Here is a 22,381-nt window from a genome sequence, read left to right as displayed (position 1 = left end):
GTAGGACCACTGGACCAGAGTACACTCTTTGAAACAAACCGGTAGGAGCAATACTTAAAGTAATAGGTCCCAGTTGCACAAGCCTTGTTGAGATTGAGAACCAGTGAAACCAGTGAAATGAAGCTTAGCATAAGTTCAGGCAGGAAGACTATCTTCGCTCTTCATTCATTCCTCTCCCTTTCCTGCTCATAGCTGATTAGGGGTGTGGGTGCTTTCGTTAAACCAATCAGAGCTTGTTGCCACATCCACCAATCACACATTAACTGTCAACTTTAAAGCTGTTCTCTCTTGTGCCGTATGCGGTGATTTCGGTGGGATTTGTAGCAACCCTCGACCACCCCGTTGAATGTAATGAATTCTAATCACCAAAGACTTCACATTCTCATAACTATTGTGCACGTGTGAATACATAATTGTTGACTAAAGAACGATTCTCTCCTGATGTTTTGTCAATCTCTCCTCACTCCAGGCATCTTGTCTCTAGATTTGTGTCTGTTTGATGACCGTGTCAGAGTCCCCACTGAGAGGATTAAGGAGGTGTGGCAGGAGGAACTTGGTGTTGACTTGTCTGAGGTTATATGGGACAGGAGTTTGTCTGTGGTTCAACTCTGCTCAATTAACAGCAGACACCAGCTGATCCAATTTAAGGTCACTCATCGTCTTCATTATTCCAAGTCCAGGTTGCACAAGATCTACCCTTCTGTCTCACCACTGTCTATGTGACAGGTGTCAGAGGGTACACTATCCCATGCTTTTTGGTTTTGCCCTTCACTGTCTGGATTTTGGGCCAAAATATTTGATTGGTACTCTAAGGCCTATAAAATAACCCTTCAGCCGGAGGCGGAACTCGCCCTCTTCGGCTGCTCAGAATCCTCTCTGCTCCTCCCCACGGCTGTGCAGCAGTCTCTGACGCAGGGGATGACTGTCGCCAAGAGACTCATTCTGAAGGAGTGGAAGTCTCCCTCTCCACCTTCTTTTAAGCTCTGGCTGACGGACCTGGTTTCGGTTATACGTATGGAGAGACTCCGGTTCCTGAGGAACAATTCTCTTGTGAAATTCTCGGCTATCTGGGACCCATTTCTGGCCTACTTAGCTACTTAGGTTGAAAGCGACAAGTAACTTGCCCAGCTGACTTTTCATGGACCCCTTGCATGGGATTCCATGCACATCTCTTACAAGCACAATAAGCACTTGATGCAGCTGATAACACAACACTAACATTGGAATGTTGATATATGTATATTTTTGTTTTGTTCTGTTTTGTCTGAGCCTGTTAGTTTTCCAAGTTATGAAAATTGTAAAAAAAAAAAAAAAACTCCTGATTGAAATGCACAAGTCATTTTGATATGTCTTTACTTTTGACACCAACTTGTACAGAGCATCAACTCAAACAACTTCACAAAGGCTGTAAAAGTATTTACAAGGTGAAAAAACAACAGTTTTTTTTTTATCTAAAAAGCTTTAAAAATGTGCAATTTCTTATTTGGCATGCACACACATTCTCCCACACAGAAAAAAACAAAACATACCCGCATGAGCTTAAAGCTCCCTTTTGTACCTCATACAAACATATCTTTCAGATAAAATATGATTCTGTCAATAAATATTTCAAACACTTCATACAGTACACAGAAGATGGCATGCACGGCAGTTAAAATGTTTGAACTGAGGGAACAAACACTAATATAAAAACTAAGTTGAATGAGTGTTGATTTAGAGTTGATCATATATAAATAGGCAAAATATATTTGTACAGCAAAGGACAAATAACCGGTAGGGAGGAAAACGAGGGGAATCAAAATGAGCTTGACAACAGGAAGTGTTCGACTTCAGAACAGTAGTAAGCACAAGTTTTGTTTTGAACATCAACGATGAGTGCTGAATGTCAGCATTTCCCTTACGTGTTATCAGTACCTACAAACCACAAACATAATGCTACAGTGTACAGTGGTAACAAGACCATCGTGTGTCACTTCTCAGCATGATACAGAGAGAAAGACTATATATATCCCAGTGTATACATGCACCATCCTCTTGGCATGTGAACAATGTTACAGTGTAGGACAGTAACAAATATAGTGTGTACACTCACTAATATGCTACAACTAGCCACACGGACGAGTGTACGCTGTGCACAGAAAAATGGCATGATTGGAGTGTACCAATGTTTTTACCACAGTAGTCTACAGACAGACAAGCTGCTTCACTGATACACAAGCTTTTTAGAATATAAACAGAGCAAAGGACGGCATAAAGAACTATGCTTGAGTGTCCTGCATCTTTTGTCAGTCAATCTGTCTTTCAGTCAGTCAGGAGGAGTCAGAGAGCTGTTGGGAGCAAAAGGGACGCTAGTACAGCAGTAGTAGTAGGAGGCATTACACTGAGTCATGCATTGCACAATTCCCCCTCGGAAGGAGATCTCCAACAGTAGACAAGAAAAGGAGAGAAAAGTCATTCCAGCTTTTGGCTTTTCCTTCTCAGTGAAAGTGGCAGCCTTTTCTCTCACAGTAACAAAACAAACAGTAATATACCCTCCTCATAACAAAACTCCACTTAGTGCAATAGGGAAAAGTCCAGCGGCGATGTTCCACAGTGTCCCGGCTAGTTCCCTCACTGTATCTTGTGATACGACCAGCTTAGCTGCGTCCTTCCCACAGGAGGCAACAACAGTCAATCAGGTTCAGTCTCACCTTCAGTTCCTCTGGGAAGCAAGTTAGAATCCTAGCTAAGTGCCTTCATAGGTTCCTCGGGTGCTGCGTTGATGACCATCGAGCAGGACTTCAATTAGAAGCAGATCTATTATACAACACGTAACGCGTAAAGCGAAGCTAATGCACAAATATAATCACATCAGGTCTTTATCAGCAGATAGCAGGTGTCTAGTATCCAGTGGGTCAATCACACATCCCTTTTATCTCTGGGATATGATTCTTAAAATGTCTCTCCAGGCCCCCAGGTGTGTCTGGGAGCCCATCTTCTCTTACTCAGACATTTGGGGTCTGCAGGTTGGTCAGGAGTAGTTATGATCAGGTGTTTGGATCTGCAGCACCTCTCAGCTCTGTAGGTCCTCAGTTGTGGTTAAGTTCCCGGTTCGGCGTCTCAGGTCTGAACATCTGAAGGTTCGGGGTTCAGGAGCCCCCCTGCTTTCAGCAGGGGCAGGGCGGCGTGTCCCACCTTGCCCAAGTAGTGAGATAAGGGTGTGGCTGCCTCACCGAGGGAGCAGCAACAAGCCCATCCTGCAGCCTCTCCCCGGGCAGGGGGGCAGGGAGGAGGTGGAGCGGGAGCAAGGAGGGACAAAGATGGGGCGGGACCCCGGGTTAAGGCAGTGTCATGACCTGGGTCTGGTGATGGGCTTGAACATGAAACAGAGTATTTGTACGGGGAATGGGGGTAACGGGGAAGGTGGGAGCCACGGGGGGGAATGGGTGATGCGCGGGTGTCAGAATGTGAGAGCAGGGTGGGTTCAGATGCTACAGTTGGGAGCATGTTGGGTGCGTAAGATGATAAAGGGTGTTTGTTATGGTTCATGTGTAACAGAGGTGAACTGTGTGACGAATATCCTCTGAAAGAATAATAAACATCAGATTTCTCATCGATGTAATCACTTCCTGGTTCTTGCGCGCATGGCGGTGGAAAACCCCTGATTGGTTGGAATGGCCAGCAGGGGCCTGGGATGTTTGAACAGCTGTGGGACGAGAAGAGGCCGGGGGGTTTGGGAAACTCGAGCAGAGAAGTGTCAGAGTCTACAGTGGATGGAGATGAGGACAGCAGAGTAAGGTTTGGCTCATGGTCTAGGTATGGACGTGGTTCTAGTTCTGGGTGGGGTGGAAAGTGGCGGTCTGTCTGGAGCCCTGAATCCGGGGCGGCAGATAGACAGGAGGGGGTAAGGGCCAGGTGTTGCGGTGCTGAGCCTCGACTTTCACACGGGACAGAGAAGAGGGTGGAGGAGGAGGCGGTGGTCTCGGCGGGGTTGCAGACTCTAGCGGCGGGGGAGGTAAAGGCGGGGGTGGGGGCGCAGGGGGCAGGGGGCTCCTGAGCTCCTGTCAGAGACTGGTCCCGGAGGCGCTGGAGTCGGGGAGGTAGGTGGTGACCACCCGGTAGCCCTGGGCGCGGCTGATCATGTCGCGGATCTCCCCGTTCAGCTCCAGTAGCTTGGAGCAGATGAGGCTCAGGTCCTGGCGGGAGCCCACCAGGGCGATGGTGCCCGTCTGGCCCAGGGTCTGGTGACGGAAGTAGACGTTGAGCAGTGTCTGGACCTCGCTCTCCGAGCTGCCGCCGAACACGCCGTCGGGCCACTGCCTCCTGGAAGCGAGAGAGAGAAAGAAGGTGTGATGAGGCCAGCTAGTACGGGTTTCAATGAACAGCTTTCATGTTCCTAAATGCAGTTTCAAAGGCTTTCCCATCCTGCAAAAAAAAAAAAAAAAAATCTGGGGGAAACATGTAATAATTGTGATTTTTTTTGGGGGGGGGGGAATAAAACTGGTAAAATGGTAAAAGATATTGGCACAAAATATCGGCTATCGGCAGCTTGTGCACAAAATTATCAGCATCGGTATCAGTCTTCAAAAACTCATCAGTAACCCTTGTGTGGCTATAATGAGGGGGCAGTGCTTTGTGAAGTTGTGTGTGTACTGGTATGTGTGTATGTGTGTACTGTGTGTATGTGTGTACTGTGTGTATGTACTGGTATGTGTGTATGTGTGTACTGTGTGTATGTGTGTACTGGTATGTGTGTACTGTGTATATGTGTGTATGTGTGTACTGGTATGTGTGTATGTGTGTACTGTGTGTATGTGTGTACTGGTATGTGTGTATGTGTGTACTGTGTGTATGTGTGTACTGGTATGTGTGTATGTGTGTACTGTGTGTATGTGTGTACTGGTATGTGTGTATGTGTGTACTGTGTGTATGTGTGTACTGTGTGTATGTGTGTATGTGCATGTGGACGGGATGATTTCACTGTTTCAGCCTGCGTGAGCTTGCACGTAACAGATGTGTTACACACCTGCACTCCTGGATGTAGCGGACAGCTTTGGTGAACTCTTGGTTCCTAAGGCACTCCAGGATGGCCTGCACAGCTGCCTCGGAGCTGGGGAAGCTGGGCACAGCCATGGCTGCCACCTGGGTAGCATGCGCATGAGTGTGGGCCAAGTGTGTGTGTTCCAGGTCGCTGGCAACAGCCGCCTCTGCTGCTTGCAGGCTGGTCTTCAGATCAGTGAGCTCTCGAGACATGTTCAGCAGCTAGGAGGCGGGAGGGAAACAGATTGTGGTCGAGTGTTTGTGGACTTGATTATTTTCTGTCATCACAGGACCATTTATATGACCAGTTTCAATAGTCAAGATTCCCTTTATTAGCTACTGGTGTGGAAATGTGTTTGGTTCAGGTTAGCAACATTGAAAGCATTTCTCACACACACACACACACACACACACACACACACACACACACACACACACACACACACACACACACACACACACACACACACACACACACACACACACAAAAACAAAAGTGAAGAGTTCAAAATGGTATATATTCCTTTTGGAGGGAAATCATTACCTTCAAGATGAGAAAGATGCACTCTGTAAAAGTGTTAGCATTTTGCTAACCAATGACTTAAGTCACCTTCTATAGAGACACTGCGTAACGCGTCATCATTCAGAAACCACGCCCAAGACGGGGGAAAACACAAACTCCTGTCCAATCCTGGCGTTCTCCTATGTCACGTGCATGGTTGCATGTTGCACCAAAAGATCGTATATACGGAAGATGAACACTCCAACTTACTTCTTGACAGCTAGATACACATTTTTCTTCTCGCCAATTCTCAATGGCTTCCTTGTTTTGCTCAGGAGTACAAAACAACTTTAACTGGCGATTTTTACATTTGTTTTCTGCGCAGCCCCACCACACAACAGCTTTTAGCCATGTTTAATTCAAGGAAAATGACGCTGGTGTGTGGAAATGAACGGAGCTCTTCCCCCGTGATGGGCGTGGCCTATTCCATGCAGTGTCTCTATTCTTTAAAAAGTGATATTTTGTTTTCCTGTTTTACTATCAATCATCTCGACAGAGAAGGTGTCACATTTGTCAAATGGTGGCAGGTGAAATCTCTTGACATTTGAGGTGTTTAGCTGATGCACTTCAGAGCCACCAGTCAAACAGACAGTGGTATTTCATCTACTGGATTGTAGGGATGGGCATCGAATTTCGAATTTTCGAATAATCGTTGTTATTATCAAGGTCGACTTTTATTATTGAAATTCGAAATTCAAAAAAAAAAAAAAAAAAAAATTGAGTGAAATGTTGCATTGTCTCCCCTGATTCTAAGTATAGTCAAATCGCTTGGTTTGAGCAAGTAAAACAATTTTTATAAGCATTTTAAGCAAGGTTTATGGAAAAATGAATGGCGGATGAAATCCCATGAAGAGGGAGAGGGGGTGACTTTGGCACCCCTTTGGCACTCAGACCTGAGCCTACTAAATATTTAATGAACCACTCATGATTGTCAAAACTGTTTTTTATTTTCGAAAATGTCAATGTCATGTAACATGTTCTTTACTTCAGTGGTGCAATGCTTGTTTGAGCTAAAAATCCACAGCAGAAGCTTTTTATATTAATTAATAAAGCCGTAGACTTAGAATCAGGGGAGACAATGCAACATTTCACTCACAAAAAAAAAAAAAAAAAAAAAACATTTTTAATTTTTTTTACATTTTTATTTTTATTTTCGAATTTCGAATTAAATTCGAATTTGGCCAGCGAATTTCGAATAGTGTTTTTGCTAGAAATGCCCATCCCTACTGGATTGTGTCTACAGCTTCTTTTCCTACGACAGTGTGGTGAATGTTCTTGATCCAATCAAAATGCCCTGCTGTGTTACTATGTATAATAATGTACTGATCAACCTCAATTTGACTTCCTGGTCTTACCTCAGGCACAGAGCTGACTGCGTGGACTTGACCAATGAGCTTGCAGTAGGATTGGAAGAGTAGGAGGAGCTGAAAGTGCAGCTTGTAGAGCCGCTGACATAGCTCCAGTTGCTAAAAGATATGAAGGAGAAATCGGTTCAGATTCATTGACAGCATACAACACACATATAACATATATATATCATAACATATATATATAACATACAACACACATATATATCATAACATATATATATAACATACAACACACATATAACATATATATATATATATCATAACATATATATATAACATAACACACATATAACATATATATATAATAACATATATATATAACATATAACACACATGATGCACAAGGACACAATCACACGTCTTTCACATACATGCATGCAAGCAACACCGGAAAAACACTGAGTAGCTGATTCTCTTGTGCAGACTGCAGAGTAAATGAAGCAGTTTATTTAAGAGGAATAATAAGGCGGTGAAGTAAAGAAACTTGTAAGAGGACTTACTGCAAGAGACTCCATTTGCTAGACAGCGAGAGAGCAGTTAGGGTGAGAGAGCATGTTAGGGTGAGAGAGCATGTTAGGGTGAGAGGAAGACAAGGCATCAGTCAAACACATGCACAGCAGCACAGTAGAGAGAACAGGCACATTCACAGGATTAGCCCACACAGTATAAACACACAGTAACCTCTCATTTAAATTGCTGTCCGAAAATTAAAAGAAATATTGGGACAGAGTGGTTCAGACAATATGCAAAATTGTTAAAGTTGAGGTCCCACACCACGCAAAACTGTGTGTATTAGGTAGATATCCAGTGAACTTTATTGTTAGCTCAAAGCAGATGATTTTGATAGACTTTGGACGCCTGCAGGCCAGGAGGATGATAGCTCTATGTTGGAAGAAAATGGAAATATCTTCAACACGTGTTTGGGAGAGGGAGATGACATCTTGTATGGCACTGGAACGCCTTACATACATAACTAGAGGAAGAGCAGAGAAGTTTGAAAGAGTATGGGGACCTTTACTCACATTTCTTGCATGATGTTGAGTGTTTGTCTTTGTCTGCTCTTGTTTTGTTTTGTTTTGTTTGTTTTTCTTCCATTGTCTTGTCTTTTCTTTTCTGATAAAGGTATGTATGTAGTGTGCAAAGTGAAAAAAATGGGGAGCTACTTGGAGTTTTTTAGGCAATATTTAATGCGAAGTAATATATCTGTGTACAAGCAGTTACAAAACAGAATATATCTTCAATGTACTACCTTTTGAGCTGCTTTGGTCCACACTTTCTGTGATTTCCTATGTATGTAGTGTGTGAATTCAATTATTACTATCCTCACTGTCTGCATGTGTGAAAATGTGTAAATCCAATAAAAATATTGTAAAAAAAACAACTCTTAGTGGCTCGAGTGAAAGAATCATCGTATTAAAACAGAGACTCGGTCCATTCAGTAGGATCATAATACACACAGCTCACATGCAAAGAGAGCAAACACTTCCGTTTGATGAAAACAGAGGGAGAGGAAAGAAGAATAGAGACAGAATAAAAGAGAGAAACAGAGATACAGGGCACAGATGAAGAATGTAAGCAGTTGTTCAATATCTATGTCTGTAGAGTAAACCTACTGATTTGTGTAGGTTACGGTAAATAACTTAAGTTTCCTTTACCTTCTCCTCTGAGTCTCCAGGCTGGCAGGTAATCACCCCCTCACCAGGACACCTTGGAAACGTGTCCTTACAGTTCCTCAGCCACTGAAGGCGAAAGGAACGGAACAGGGAGTGAAGGGAGAGGGAGAAGAGTTGTCAATTAGTCTTAAGTTTGCATGAATAAACACAGGATCAGCATTTGAAGTCGACTCGTGAAAATAATGTGTGGAAGTTGGGTACCAATACGGCCGCCTCCTCTTTGGTGTTGTAGGTGTCTAGGTACTCCTGCAGCTCCAGTGCACTGAACTTCATCTTCTCAAGGAGACCGTAAGAGATGATCTGGAGAAAGGGGAAGATGAGTAGCCAGAGAAGAGTTGAATGTATTCAATTTGCATGATTGCTTCAACACAAAAGCCCTGATTCCTCATTACCAGCTACCAGTCCCTCCAGGAAATAGTGATTTTGCGATCGCAATAATTAATGCAAATTCAACCAAACTCCGCGATATTTGCGGGGGCTTGCAATTTTTCAAAATTCCCGCGATTTTGCCGCAAAAAGTTAGTGAAATGCAGCATCTTTACCTGGGTTTGAGATATGTGTGTGCTGTCATCTTGCCTGGTTGCTGTGGGAACGAGGGACAACAATAGGAAGTGACGAGAGTATGGGACGTAACGTAACACGTCATCGCATTGCGATGAGGAGGGCAAACCTCTCACATTTGCCAACAAAAATAACCGCAAAACAATTACCAAATGTTTTGCATGAAAGTGGAGGCAACTCCGTGCAACACTGTCATGGAGGAACACAAACGGAAATCGTCACTGGATAGCCACTTTGCTAGCGCGAAGCATTTGAGACCCACCCACACACGCACACACACACACACACACACACACACACACACACACACACACACAGACACACACACACACACACACACACACACACACACACACACACACACACACACACACACAGGTGGCATATTTAGCTTAGGGTCTAGTAGTTTGAATATTTAACAAGGAACAAGGAATGAGGAGGACAGGGAAGGCATGAAGAGGAAATAAGGATAAGAGGAAAAATATGAAGCACTAAGTATGAGAAAAGGCAAAGTGATAATAGCATTATTGAGGATGAGGAAGAAAGGAGAAGAGAAACGATGAAGGGAGGAAAAGAAAAAATGTAATTAAAAATAAAAAAATAAAGTCAAAAAAAAATCCGCAACTCTGCAATTTTTGCCAGTTCCCGCAATTTTACCTAAAAAAATCACATAAAATGTCGCAAATTGCATCGCAAATTTTGAGAAAAGCCGCTGCAAAATCAAGCATTTATGATCGCAATAATCACAAAAAAACTCTGCGAAATCCTCGAGGGACTGAGCTACCGTATGCCAAGTTACTGACTGATTACGGTAACTAGGGCTATTTGCAAGGGAAATTTGACCGACATGAACGACCGCAGCTCTTCACAAATCAATTTTTGTCTCCTGGCAATACTCACCGTGTCAGCGTCAATGTAGATTGTGGGGCAATCTGAGCATGTGGTCAGCATCTGTGAGGACCTGAGGAACTTTGATCCGATGCCCCTCAGCCCCTCCCCGAGGTAAGTGGCAGCATCAGTCGTCAAGGAGCAGAATTTACCCTGGATGTTCTGGGAATAAAAGAGAGCGAGAGACGTGAGGTTATGTGATCTGAAACCTTATGTAATGCGTACTGGATATCAGTGTTTGCAAAATAAATCTAAAAATGAAAACAAAAAACAAAACAAAAAAACACAGAGGGACAAACATGGACATATGCATGTATATATACTCTCTAATTTGGGCTGCACTGAAAGCTTCTGGTTGGGTAACATACCGGAATGTTATGTTTTGTTAAATATTGAATGTTGATGTGTCTGATAATCCCATGTGGGATGGGTCATGTAATTGTCCTGACACGAAAATAAAATATTCATTCATTCATTCATTCATACTGTGCTTCCAATGAATTCTTTGTCTTGATTTACCTGAAAAAGAGACGAGAAGACGTGGAAAGTGTAGACGGCACAGGACCCGTCTGAGTCGGTCACCAGCTGGTTGATATGGCAACGCCACGCCTCCTCAGCATCGTCACACACCATGGGCTGGAACGCTGCCAAGATGGCAGAAAAAAATGGAGAGGGGGGAGGAGGAAAACCCAGGTCTTCCAGGTCATCCACATCATCACGTAAACTGTAGCCGTGGAGATGAGGGAAAAAACAGGGCCAAAAAGGATGGTTTAATATTTTCATCACCTTTATTGCCACAATTATGTAATCTTACATACAAGGAATTTGTCTTAGTGTAAGTATGCAGCATAGTGGTCATATCAATATTCAGAAGATAAAAAGAAGATTTCTAAAAGACAAAACCACAAAAGTGCAGACCAATATATGTATGTACAGTATATATAGTGTGTGTATATATATATCTTTTTATATATATATATATTTTATATATATATATATATATATATATATATACTGTATATAATATATATATTTTATATTGGGCGTGATCAACCCTTCCACGGGCAACGTTGCAGACAGAGTAGGAAGGCTGATCCGTGAGCGGCTGCTTCTGGGACGCGGGTCGGGGTCTTAATCGGCCTCGGCTGGGTCTACTGGGCGAGGGTGTATGATGTTGACAGACCCAAAACACCTTACGACCCCAGTTAACATCACTGATGACGCGTCCCAGCGCATGCTGTAGTAGGTATATTTAAACAATATATATTTTATATATATATATATATATATTTTATATATATATATCTATATTTTATATAGATATCTATATTTTATATATATTTTTTAATACAGTATATATATATATATATATATATATATATATATATACCGTAAATTCCGGACTATAAGGCGCACCGGTGTATAAGCCGCACCTTCAAAGTTGACTATTTTTTTCTTATATAAGCCGCACCGGACTATAAGCCGCGGGTGTTTTAATGGTATTTTTTGTTTTTTTTTACAGTGCACACAGTGTCCGCGGTGTGGTGAAAAGAGGGCAAGAGAGGAAATTAAAACAGAAGTGGATTTATAGTTAGAAAGAGTGCTAAAGAAGAGAGAATTCCGTTTTTTATTTTTTTATTTTAGTTACTCACAGTACTATTGACCAGTCCAACTCAAAAGATATTCGGCAGTTTCACTTTGAGCTCTTGTTCCGCCGCTGTCCATCAATGGTTATGACGAGTCTCGCTGGGTACAGTACGCCAAAGCGATATCCATTGACTTTAACCTTTTCGATGATGCTGTTGTATGTTGCGCGTTTCTGTTGCACCAACACGGAGAGGTCCTGCCGGACGAAAAAGCGCGTACCCTCCCAGGTGAGGGGCTTCTTCCCCGCAGCCTGGAGGATGAGTTGACGGTCGGGCCAGCGGAGTAGGCAGATGAAGATGGCCCTCGGTGACAGGCCGGGGTCTGGACGTGGCCGAGGCGCCCGGTGTGCCCTGTCCACCTCTGGTGGTTTCTCGCCTTCCTTCAGGTCCAGGATGTAACACAGGATTTTGCCACGAAAGCGTCCATGTCACCAATCTCAGCTCCCTCTTTTACATTGATCAGGCGAATGTTATTTCTTTTACTCCTGCTGATTAAGTCATCAACCTGCGTGTGCAGCTAGGGTTTCGATTTGTTTTTGCATTTTATCCACTTTCGGACTCACTGTGTTGTTTTTGTCCTCCAGTGCGCTGATGCGCTTTTCCGCATTAGAAACTCTGTTCACGGTTGCCTTATTTTATTTAGTGATTGAGTGGATGGACTTCTGCACGTTTTCAAACTTGTTTTCAAGCTGCTCAAACCTCTGAGCGATGTCGGACTTAATCGATAGTGTTTCACGGAGTAAAAGTTTAGCCCAAGCCGTGTATCTCCAGCCTCCAGCAGGTGAGTCATTTCCTCATTCATGGCGGTGATTGCTTCGTCTTTTTCTTTCTGCTTACCTGTGTTGTGTTATGTTATGTTATGTTATGTTGTTAAAAGAGGGCAAGAGAGGAAATTAAAACAGAAGTGGATTTATAGTTAGAAAGAGTGCTAAAAAAGAGAGATTTTTTTTTTTTTTTTTTTGAGAAATCCATAGATAAGCCGCACCGTTATATAAGCCGCAGGGGCCAAAAAAGCCCAAAAAACGGGAAAAAAGCCGCGGCTTATAGTCCGGAATTTACGGTATATATATATATATATATTTTATATATACTGTATATATTCTGTGGCATATATATGGCATATATAGATGCAGTTGGGAAGAAGCTGTTCTTGTGGTGAGAGGTTTTTGTCTTTGCCTAGGGTGAGCATTTCAAAGAGTTTGTGGGAGGGGTGGGAGGGGTCGGCCATGATATTTGACTGCTTCTGTGCCAGTCAAACTTTTTTTTTTAAATAACTCATAGCATTTGTTATATAATCCACTTAATATACCTTACATACCTTGGGTGGGGTTTGCACATAGGAAAATACGAGTGCCACAAAGTCTTGACTATCACAGAAAAGTATTTGAAATTGATATTAATTCATATACTTTTCTGATACCGACGACCTACTTTATGACACAACCTAAATTAGCCCAATGTGGTGAACCCCCGCCCTTCTGGTGCTCCAAGTGGGTTAAAACAAGCGACTACGAATGATTTGCGAATACTATTTGGCACAGATGTGTTCCCGTTGTAAACATTGGCCTCCGGTGAGAAAGTGCTTCGCAGTGTTTGTCACATTTTACCTGGGCAGACAGCTGGGGTCTAGGAAGCCCAGTGGAGGCTGGCAGTAGTCTGGGTTGAGGCTGTGGTCAGGGTTGGGCTGTCCAGGCAGCTCCAGGGTGAAGCTCTCTCCACAGTCAGAGCCTTGAGGCAACGACAGCTCATCGTCCTGGGCCTGTGTGTCTGAGTCCTCACCGCACGCCCCCACCTGAGGGCACAGAGGGGAGATCTTTGCTGACCGTGCACATTTTGCCTGATTGTGCTCTGAATGTTTGGCAGATTCCACTGTGCCTGTGTGTGTTTCTGTGTGTTCTTCTCTTCCTCACGTGTAGGAGGCCCATGTGTTCATGCTGGAGTGCTCCCCCCTGGCCTGGTGTGGTGGCCGTGAAGGAGTGTTGGTCGGCAGATGTGTCGTAAGATGTGGACAGAGAGTCGGTGTGATTGGTCTCCTCTGATGGAGAGGGGTTAGTCTGCAATAGGACGGTGAGCCAGGGAAAGATGGTGAAGGTTACAGTTGGTTGTTGTGGATAGTCATTGCTTTGTGCGCACACGCAGGCACACACACACGCACACACACCCACATACACACACACACACACACCCACGCGCGCGCATTACATTACATTACATTACGTCATTTGGCAGACGCTTTTAGCCAAAGCGACTTACAATAACACATTTTTGTCAGCAATAGAGCAATCAACTGTGCAACACAGTCTATGACAACTACAACTTCTGAAGGAATAGTGGTAAAGTTAACTCATTGAGTGCCAGCCACTTTTGGAGAACGGACGCTCCCAGTGCCAGAGTTTCAGAGCGTTTTCAGTGATTTCTCGAGGCCCACAGAATATTGTGTGATATTACTATGTAAACACCGAACACGCACAAAGAACGATGAGACTCTCTTCTATCATCTGCAAAAAAAAAGTTTATTGATACCATTTTCCGTTCTTTAGTTATGAGCCGGAGAAGATAGGCTGTTTTGAGCAAAAAGACAGGTTTCAAATTATAAGCTGAGATATTCAGCCTTTTGTGAAATGAAGCATTTCAAGCACATTCACTGACTCTAGCTAATATTTTCTGATGTAGTGACGTGGTGTAGTTGTGTGGTGCCTGCGTGCCCCACCCCCCTCTCCCCCCCTCAGCTGCAAACTCCTCCCCACACTAACACACAGCCTACACGCACCCAGTCTATTTTCGGAGCGCTTCGTTTTTGTGCGCCGAGCGGCTCCCAGCGCGACACGGAAATGCCAAACCGGACTGCAGGGAAAGGTTTGGCCCTTCGGCGTCGGGTGCTGCCTTTCTGGCGGGTAATCATGTGGAGAAACTATATGCAGACAGACAGACAGACAGAGGCAGAGGAGCTCAGTTGTGGGCGCGGATTGACTGCGGTTCGCAGACAACGTCAGCTGCAGACAGAGCAATCTATATGGCTCTGGCTGCAGCATGCATCGGTTTCTCTTTGATCACGGCTTTTTCCTCCTGTTTTCCGGACCTTTCTGTAATCTGGAGAGCACTGTCGCCACCTAATGAGTCCGTAAAATAGGTTATACACCTTCAATAGCTCCCATATTTGTACAGGAGATGCCTGAGGCTTTGATCCACGTCCCACCGTCAAAAAACGCAATTGACGAACATACTCGTCCTTGGTACTCTACGTTACTAAACGAAATGACGAACATACTCGTCCATGGCACTCAATGAGTTAAGTTAGTATTTATTTATCTTTTTTTTCTTTTTAGAGAGAGAAAGAAGTTAGTTCAAGAAGGGCCCAGATGGAGCATGAAAAGGTGTGTCTTTACTCTTTTCCGAAAGATCGGCAGTGCACACACACACACACACACACCCCCACGCGCGCGCACACACACACACATCGTGAAACTTTAAAGATGCTGGTCAAATCAGGTCATCATCGCAGCAACAGAAAATAGGATCCAGCTCAGAACAGAACAGATTGATGAGCTGAATGTCATATTGATGCAATGCTGCAAACATACAAGCTGAGAGTGCGAGAGGCTCTGGCTGGTTGAGGACTCCTCTTCCTCCGAGGACTCGTCTGAATCGTGGGGGTCGTCGTGTCCCAGACTGGGGGTGCTGCCTGAGTGTTGGCTCTCCTCCAGCAGGTCACCCAGCTCAGTGCTGTCCAGAGACCGCCGACGCACACCCCAGTTAAAGTTATCCACGCTTTCACCCTGCATAACACACACACACACACACACACACACACACACACACACACACACACACACACACACAGACAGACAGACAGACAGACAGACAGACACACACACACACACACACACACACACACACACACACACACACACACACACACACACACACACACACATTGGAAGACACAGGCAGAGGCAACATAAGCAGTGAGTTTCACTGCTGTAAGAGCCATTTTCAAAACAATCTCTCTCAAGTTAATGATCTATGAGCGTCTGATGACGAGCACAAGATGCAAAATTAACTTTCTACAACGGCATGAGTGAATACTGGATTGTGATTGGCTAGCAACAGTGGTAAATACGCCAACAATCTACAGTTCGGCTCCAACCGCAGTATCACTCCGCTCCCTGATGCTGACTCCGTTCCCTGTGCTGACTCCGCCCACTGTTAGCCTGCAGTCTGCAAATCTTCAACAAGGAAATGGCCGATCTCTAACACAAGGAAATGTCCGATTTCGTAGTAACGTTTGATTTACTGGGTGGATTGAGTTTTGAGCAGTGGTTAGATGAAGATGAAGGTGAAGTGAACAAAGAACGACATGGTGAAATTGGGGAGAGAGAACTGGCTGAGCTTGAGTTGTCACGAGTTCGGACTAGCGGGAGGTCGGACTAGCGGGAGGTCGGACTAGCGCCCGGACCCCGAACCTGGGACTGTCAAACAAACAAACGCCCTCTGCCGTCACCAGATATCAACACACCACCACCAAAACGGTCTGCTTTAGATAACTGTTTAAATAACTGTACTTTTACAGGCAATGTATCAATAACTGTGAATCCCGTTAAGGAATAGGTTAGTTGTTTTTTGGCTCAAAGGCAACTAAATGTTTAGTGCAATCATTGATCTTGTGTATGGAACTATATTCTGTGGCGGAAGGATAAATGTATTCTGAAACCAGTAATGATTATAAATAAATGAATTGGATGTTACAATTGTGTATTTTTTATATTATTTGGTAGCCGTTGTAGAAAACAAATTTAACACTCGAGGTCGGGGGTTGTGGGCACATTTACCACTGGTACAGGGTTTATAGCACTCGGCTTCGCCTCGTGCCACAACCCTGTACCAGTGGTAAATGTGCCCACAACCCCCTCCCTCTCGTGTTAAATTTGTTAAGTAATTCACGAAAAGTATTTGCTGTATAGGCTAAGCTTGCATTCAATATCATCTTTGTCCTATAAGAATATTGGAATATGATGACATCATGACAAATCGCATTATTCAGGAATCTAGTTCTGCAACCAAGTTAACATGAAGCACAAACATCCTGATTCTCCAAGCCAGCAACACCCCAGCACTGACAAAAAGCGAGTACGGTATGTGCTCAATGTGAGAGACCTTACCTGGAGCTCCTAGGCAGCAGAGGGGAGAGAGAGAGACACACAGAGTTAGACAGAGAGAGAGACAAGGAGAAGGGACAGAGAAATACATTTCAAATATATTTACATAAAGAGGAGACAGAGGGATATAGTGAAACACACATGCAAAGTAAAAGGGGAAGAGAAAGACAGACACAGAGAAAAATCTAACACTAAATCAAGTGACACAAGTTGTGTACTGAAGATGACGAATAATCTGACTTCAGCGTGAACAAAATGCTGACGATATCCCACTCCCAACTGATCAACTTCCTCTGCACGTCTCACCTCTCCGTCCTCCAGCTCCACGTCCAGGAAGTCGAAATCTCGGAAAACTCTGAATTGCTGCTCGCTGGCGGTGTCGTCCAGCGTGTCGTCTCTGGTTCCGCCCTCTTCTGACGACACGCCGCTCTCCCGCACCTCCATCATCAAGTCCAGGTCACCACATGATGAGAAGATCACCTGAGGAGGAGGAGAACAAGACGAAAAGACAGAGTTGGCATAAATCTGTAAAAAACGAATGGGGTAAATTTAAGTAAAAGTAAAACTGCAATTTCCTTAATGAGGACAGAGCCATCATTCCCAATTGTCTCAATAGATTGGATAAAAGATAATTTTGTTCTAGTTTGTGACTTCTAGCTTCTTAATTTTGAAGACACTTCCTGATTTGCCTGAATTGAAAGTGATCCCAACCCTGATGTTGAAGCAGATTTGTATCATGTCAATTGATGACACTCCTACAGCACAAGCAGGCAATACAGGTACAGTACTTTAAAGAAGAGAAGGGTGGTCGCTTACAGACGGGTTCTTAGTGAGTCCCACTTCTTGTCCGCAAAGAGACAAAACGTTCACCAGCTTCTCTCTGGTTCTCTTCTGCAGGAGAAATGGAGCAAGAAAATAAATGTGGTTAATCAAAGAGTGAAGGCATGTAAACCTAGCCTAGGTAAACCCAGCCCCCACGTGACCTGCTCTCTCAGTTCCCAGTCATAGTGACTGAGAACAGGTCTGAGAGCAGGTCACGTGGGGGATGGGTTTACCCAGGCTAATGTAAACCTACATGATCAAACCTGAATTCTATCTTCCTTCTTTTTCTTCTAACCCAGGGGCTTGTGACCCCACATTGACCTCACAAAAATCTAGGGACCCCAGATGCAGAACGCCTCCCAATCAGCCTATGTCACATTGGTTTTTCCACAAAATCAGAAATTCACATTATCTAGTCGCAGCTATTGCAAAATCGTCCTTGTTGTCTTCTGGGATTAAAGTCAAAATTCTGACTGTGATCTCAGAATTCTGACTTAAATCTCAGAATTCTGACTTCATGATATTTGTACCTGAGATGACTGTGGCCGCCTCCAGCTGACAGGCACCAGCACAGTGTTGGAGTTGGAGCCGGAGGAGGTGGAGGACGTGCTGCGGGTCACAGCCATGGCTCGGGCCTTCCCTTCTCTGCCCCCCGAACCCTGCAGCTCGTCAAACCGACGCCCGATCACTGGAGTCTGGAAGCAAAACACAAAGGCAGGCACCCATGCAAAGTTTTAGTTTGAATATCGCAAACATTTACAGTATAACATCTAGTCCGCTTACGTCTCTGAAATTGATGGAAAATGTGCGTGTGTTTGTACCATGGTTTGTACAGCGCACTCTTTGGGCCTGTGTCCACCTAGCGTCTTTTTCCGACGTTAACCGCTGGGAGTGCGCTGGGGAGCGCTGATCCCAGCGCACAATATACAAGGAAGCAACGTTAGTTCAGTGCGGTAGGAGCTTGATAGCTGACAGCTAGCAAGCTAACAACACAGGTAGGCTACGCTATTAAAAGCAGTAAGCACAACACTCACCAGAAATATTAAGTGTCTAGCCAATCTGCTCCCACAATTGAGCCTTTCTGTCTCTGTTGCGATAGTTTCTCCATATGATTAGTTGCCAGAAAAGGAGCACCCGACACCAGCGTCTTTCTGAAAAGTTAAATTATTCTCAGCTGGGAGCGCTGGGAGCCGGCGCACAAAAACGCCGGAGCGCTCTGAAAATAGACGCTAGGTGCAGCGCACTTTCTCTAGACGTCCGTGTGCGCTCGCATACGCTCTCCCCCCATTGGAAACAACTGAAAAAAGACGCTGGACCTGAGGGAAAGACGCTAGGTGGACACAGGCCCTTATAGTGATCACCTTGGGACGAGTCAAATTGATCACTATAAGTGGATGATCATTATAACAGATTTCTTTCTTTTTCTTTATTTCTCATGCAGATTACCATCTAATTGACATTTGTATTACCGTAATTTCCGCACTATAAGCCGCACCGGAGTATAAGCCGCAGCAGCAAAATTGCCTGTTTGTTACATATATAAGCCGCACCGGACTATAAGCCGCAGGTGTTTTAATGTTTTTTTTTTTTTTTAATTGTGTTTTAATGTTTAATTACCATATGTAAGGGTTCGTGCACAGAGGGGATTGTCGGGAAAGAGATGGCTGTTTGAGGAAGCTCCCATTTATTAACATTTCAACAAAACAACATAACACAACACCACCTGTGTTTTTTTTTACAGTGCACACAGTGTCCGCGGTGTGGTGAAAAGAGGGCAAGAGAGGAAATTAAAACAGAAGTGGATTTATAGTTAGAAAGAGTGCTAAAGAAGAGAGAATTCCGTTTTTTATTTTTTTATTTTAGTTACTCACAGTACTATTGACCAGTCCAACTCAAAAGATATTCGGCAGTTTCACTTTGAGCTCTTGTTCCGCCGCTGTCCATCAATGGTTATGACGAGTCTCGCTGGGTACAGTACGCCAAAGCGATATCCATTGACTTTAACCTTTTCGATGATGCTGTTGTATGTTGCGCGTTTCTGTTGCACCAACGCGGAGAGGTCCTGCCGGACGAAAAAGCGCGTACCCTTCTGCGGGGAAGAGGCTTCTTCCCCGCAGCCTGGAGGATGAGTTGACGGTCGGGCCAGCGGAGTAGGCGGATGAAGATGGCCCTCGGTGTCAGGCCGGGGTCTGGACGTGGCCGAGGCGCCCGGTGTGCCCTGTCCACTGTGGTTTCTCGCCTTCCTTCAGGTCCAGGATGTAACACAGGATTTTGCCAAGGAAAGCGTCCATGTCACCAATCTCAGCTCCTCTTTTACATTGATCAGGCGAATGTTATTTCTTTTACTCCTGCTGATTAAGTCATCAACCTGCGTGTGCAGGGTTTCGATTTGTTTTTGCATTTTATCCATTTTCGGACTCACTGTGTTGTTTTTGTCCTCCAGTGCGCTGATGCGCTTTTCCGCATTAGAAACTCTGTTCACGGTTGCCTTATTTTCTTTAGTGAGTGAGTGGATGGACTTCTGCACGTTTTCAAACTTGTTTTCAAGCTGCTCAAAACCTCTGAGCGATGTCGGACTTAATCGATAGTGTTTCACGGAGTAAAAGTTAAGCCCAAGCCGTGTATCTCCAGCCTCCAGCAGGTGAGTCATTTCCTCATTCATGGCGGTGATTGCTTCGTCTCTTTTCTTTCTGCTTACTGGTTTTCAGTCTTGTGCTTCTTCCAGCAGACATTCGCCCCACTCTTTAAAGTTATTCAGTTGGTTCTGGTCACCTTATTCATTTTAGATCAGATCGCTAAAACATATTGTTTGGTCTGGTGTAGCAGCTGTCTAGCTGAGCGCCATGTTCACCGTGATGCCGGTTGATTTCCGCCAAATGATGTCAAGTCAAGTCAAGTCAAATTTTATTTATATAGCACCTTTCATACACAAAGGCAATTCAAGGTGCTTTACAAAAAAATAATCGAAAAAACAAGCAGCAAAGCAATGCACATAAAATGTGCAGATGAAGCTGTGTAACCTGTAAAATCCATCGATTTTGGAGGTCACCGAGTGGCCGTTTGCTGAAAAAATCCATAGATAAGCCGCACCGTTATATAAGCCGCAGGGGCCAAAAAATGGGGAAAAAGCCGCGGCTTATAGTCCGAAATTTACGGTACATGAATACAGTACATATACAGTAAAGGAATGTTATTGAGTTTAAAAAAATCCATACAGTAAGTTAGGCCTCCAGCTGTTTCAAACACAGTGAGATGTCACCATCTCTCCACAGACAGAGGTGCTGTGATCTCTCCATATACAGACAGACACGCACTGAGTATCACTGCTGTATCTCGTTGGCTCATTTTTGGCAGTTTGTAAGTAAAGAAAATAATAAAATTACTGTAGTTTTAAACATTTTTGGCATTGTTCTCAAGTTGGACAAGGCCCAAAACGATCACTGTAAGCAGAGTAATTAATGATCAGTATAAAATAGTTATTTAAACAGCATGTGTATAGGAATGATTTGGGACCAAGCTTTTTGATCAACGTAAGCGGTTGATCACTATTACCGTGATCACTATAAGTGGATTCCACTGTATATGTATCAACTAGAAAGAGAAAGAATAAAGAATTGAGAGTCCATTCTATTTGATGTTTCTTCCTCACCTCGGAGATGTCAAAGGTGAAGTCCAGTGTTTTCCCAGGCAGGGCCTTGGCCGAGCCGTCCCAAACCCTGCTGACCTCCAGGTTGGACAGGTCGCCCTGCGAGTGGCCATACACCGGGTGCACCAGGCTGGCAGAGCGCGATACCACCAGCTTCAAGATGTTCAGGGCATCCTTCCAGTGGACCGTCTGTGAAAGCATGTGACAAACACATCCGAGAACATGATTACACTTTACAATAAAAGGTACATTAATTGAGGGTTAGCATTAACTAAGGGTTAGTTAATGCTGATTACGCTTTATTAAGCAGTAACTATTAGTGATGGGCGGGTTTGAACGAATCGTTCGAAATTCGAGATGCTTTTTACTGACTCGGGAGTCAGTATTGTCTGACTCGACTCGCCCCCTCAAGTTAATTGCTGTATTAGCCCTGTGAGAAAACAACAACTTCGGTGCTTGTTTCAACTTAGTACTCGCTCTCCCGGAGGCAAAACCCCCTCCCTGCCCTGAGCTGTAGGGTGAGCAGAGCCCAGGGTAGCAGAGCCCACAGCCCCTCACTGTCTGGAGCCCCTTCACGACTACTCGCCCCACTCTCCCCAGCCCGGAGCTCCTACCCTCGCTCTACTCTCCTCTCCTCTCACCACTGTGCCCTGAGCTCGAGCTGACTCTGCACCAGGCAAAACACTCGTCTCGCTCACCTACAAATTCCATGCCACAGTCAGTAAGTGGCCATGAATGTTAATGGAAACAATCAAATTAAATTAGCCTACCTCAGAGTTGGTTTGTTTGCTCCCCTCACGTTAGAAAGTATTCACAATATACTTCATGTTCGTCTAGCAAAAGGTAATTATTTCATCAACCTAGCACTTCACTATACTCTACTACACCATCTGGATGCATCTAATACATATCTACGTATCCTGTTTATTTATTTATTTTCAATATTTTATTTTTTAGATTTTTCAGAACATCAAAAACAAAAACAAACTCAGACCTAGAAAAAGAAAAAATATACATATCAACATACAAGTAGTGCTA

The 22,381-nt window shown here is 44.2% G+C and overlaps 2 protein-coding genes across 2 annotated transcripts; both read right to left on the bottom strand.

Annotated features, from left to right (window-relative positions):
- Nucleotides 1-4,037: 4,037 nt before the first annotated feature.
- Nucleotides 4,038-10,727, bottom strand: LOC310771819 (protein furry homolog). Its single transcript, XM_083664334.1, has 7 exons — nucleotides 10,593-10,727; nucleotides 10,086-10,235; nucleotides 8,826-8,924; nucleotides 8,607-8,690; nucleotides 6,937-7,047; nucleotides 5,006-5,241; nucleotides 4,038-4,302 (listed from the first exon to the last, which is right to left on the bottom strand). The coding sequence occupies exons 1-7, from the start codon at nucleotides 10,704-10,706 to the stop codon at nucleotides 4,044-4,046; spliced, it is 1,053 nt and encodes a 350-aa protein (XP_083520460.1). The 5' UTR covers nucleotides 10,707-10,727; the 3' UTR covers nucleotides 4,038-4,043.
- A 2,595-nt stretch (nucleotides 10,728-13,322) lies between these two features.
- On the bottom strand, nucleotides 13,323-21,532 carry LOC310771820 (protein furry homolog; the record flags this gene model as incomplete). The annotated part of the gene is made up of 8 exons (XM_083664335.1): nucleotides 13,323-13,511; nucleotides 13,630-13,773; nucleotides 15,301-15,442; nucleotides 16,874-16,887; nucleotides 17,182-17,355; nucleotides 17,692-17,766; nucleotides 18,228-18,392; nucleotides 21,347-21,532. Coding segments are annotated over 8 exons (1,089 nt in total), but the record flags the coding sequence as incomplete, so codon positions are not given.
- Between the last annotated feature and the right edge of the window lie 849 nt (nucleotides 21,533-22,381).

This window comes from Poromitra crassiceps (genome assembly GCF_964638095.1).
Source record: "Poromitra crassiceps genome assembly, contig: HAP1_SCAFFOLD_1318, whole genome shotgun sequence".
Classification (NCBI taxonomy): Eukaryota; Metazoa; Chordata; class Actinopteri; order Beryciformes; family Melamphaidae; genus Poromitra; species Poromitra crassiceps.
This window is presented reverse-complemented; position numbering and strand designations above follow the sequence as displayed.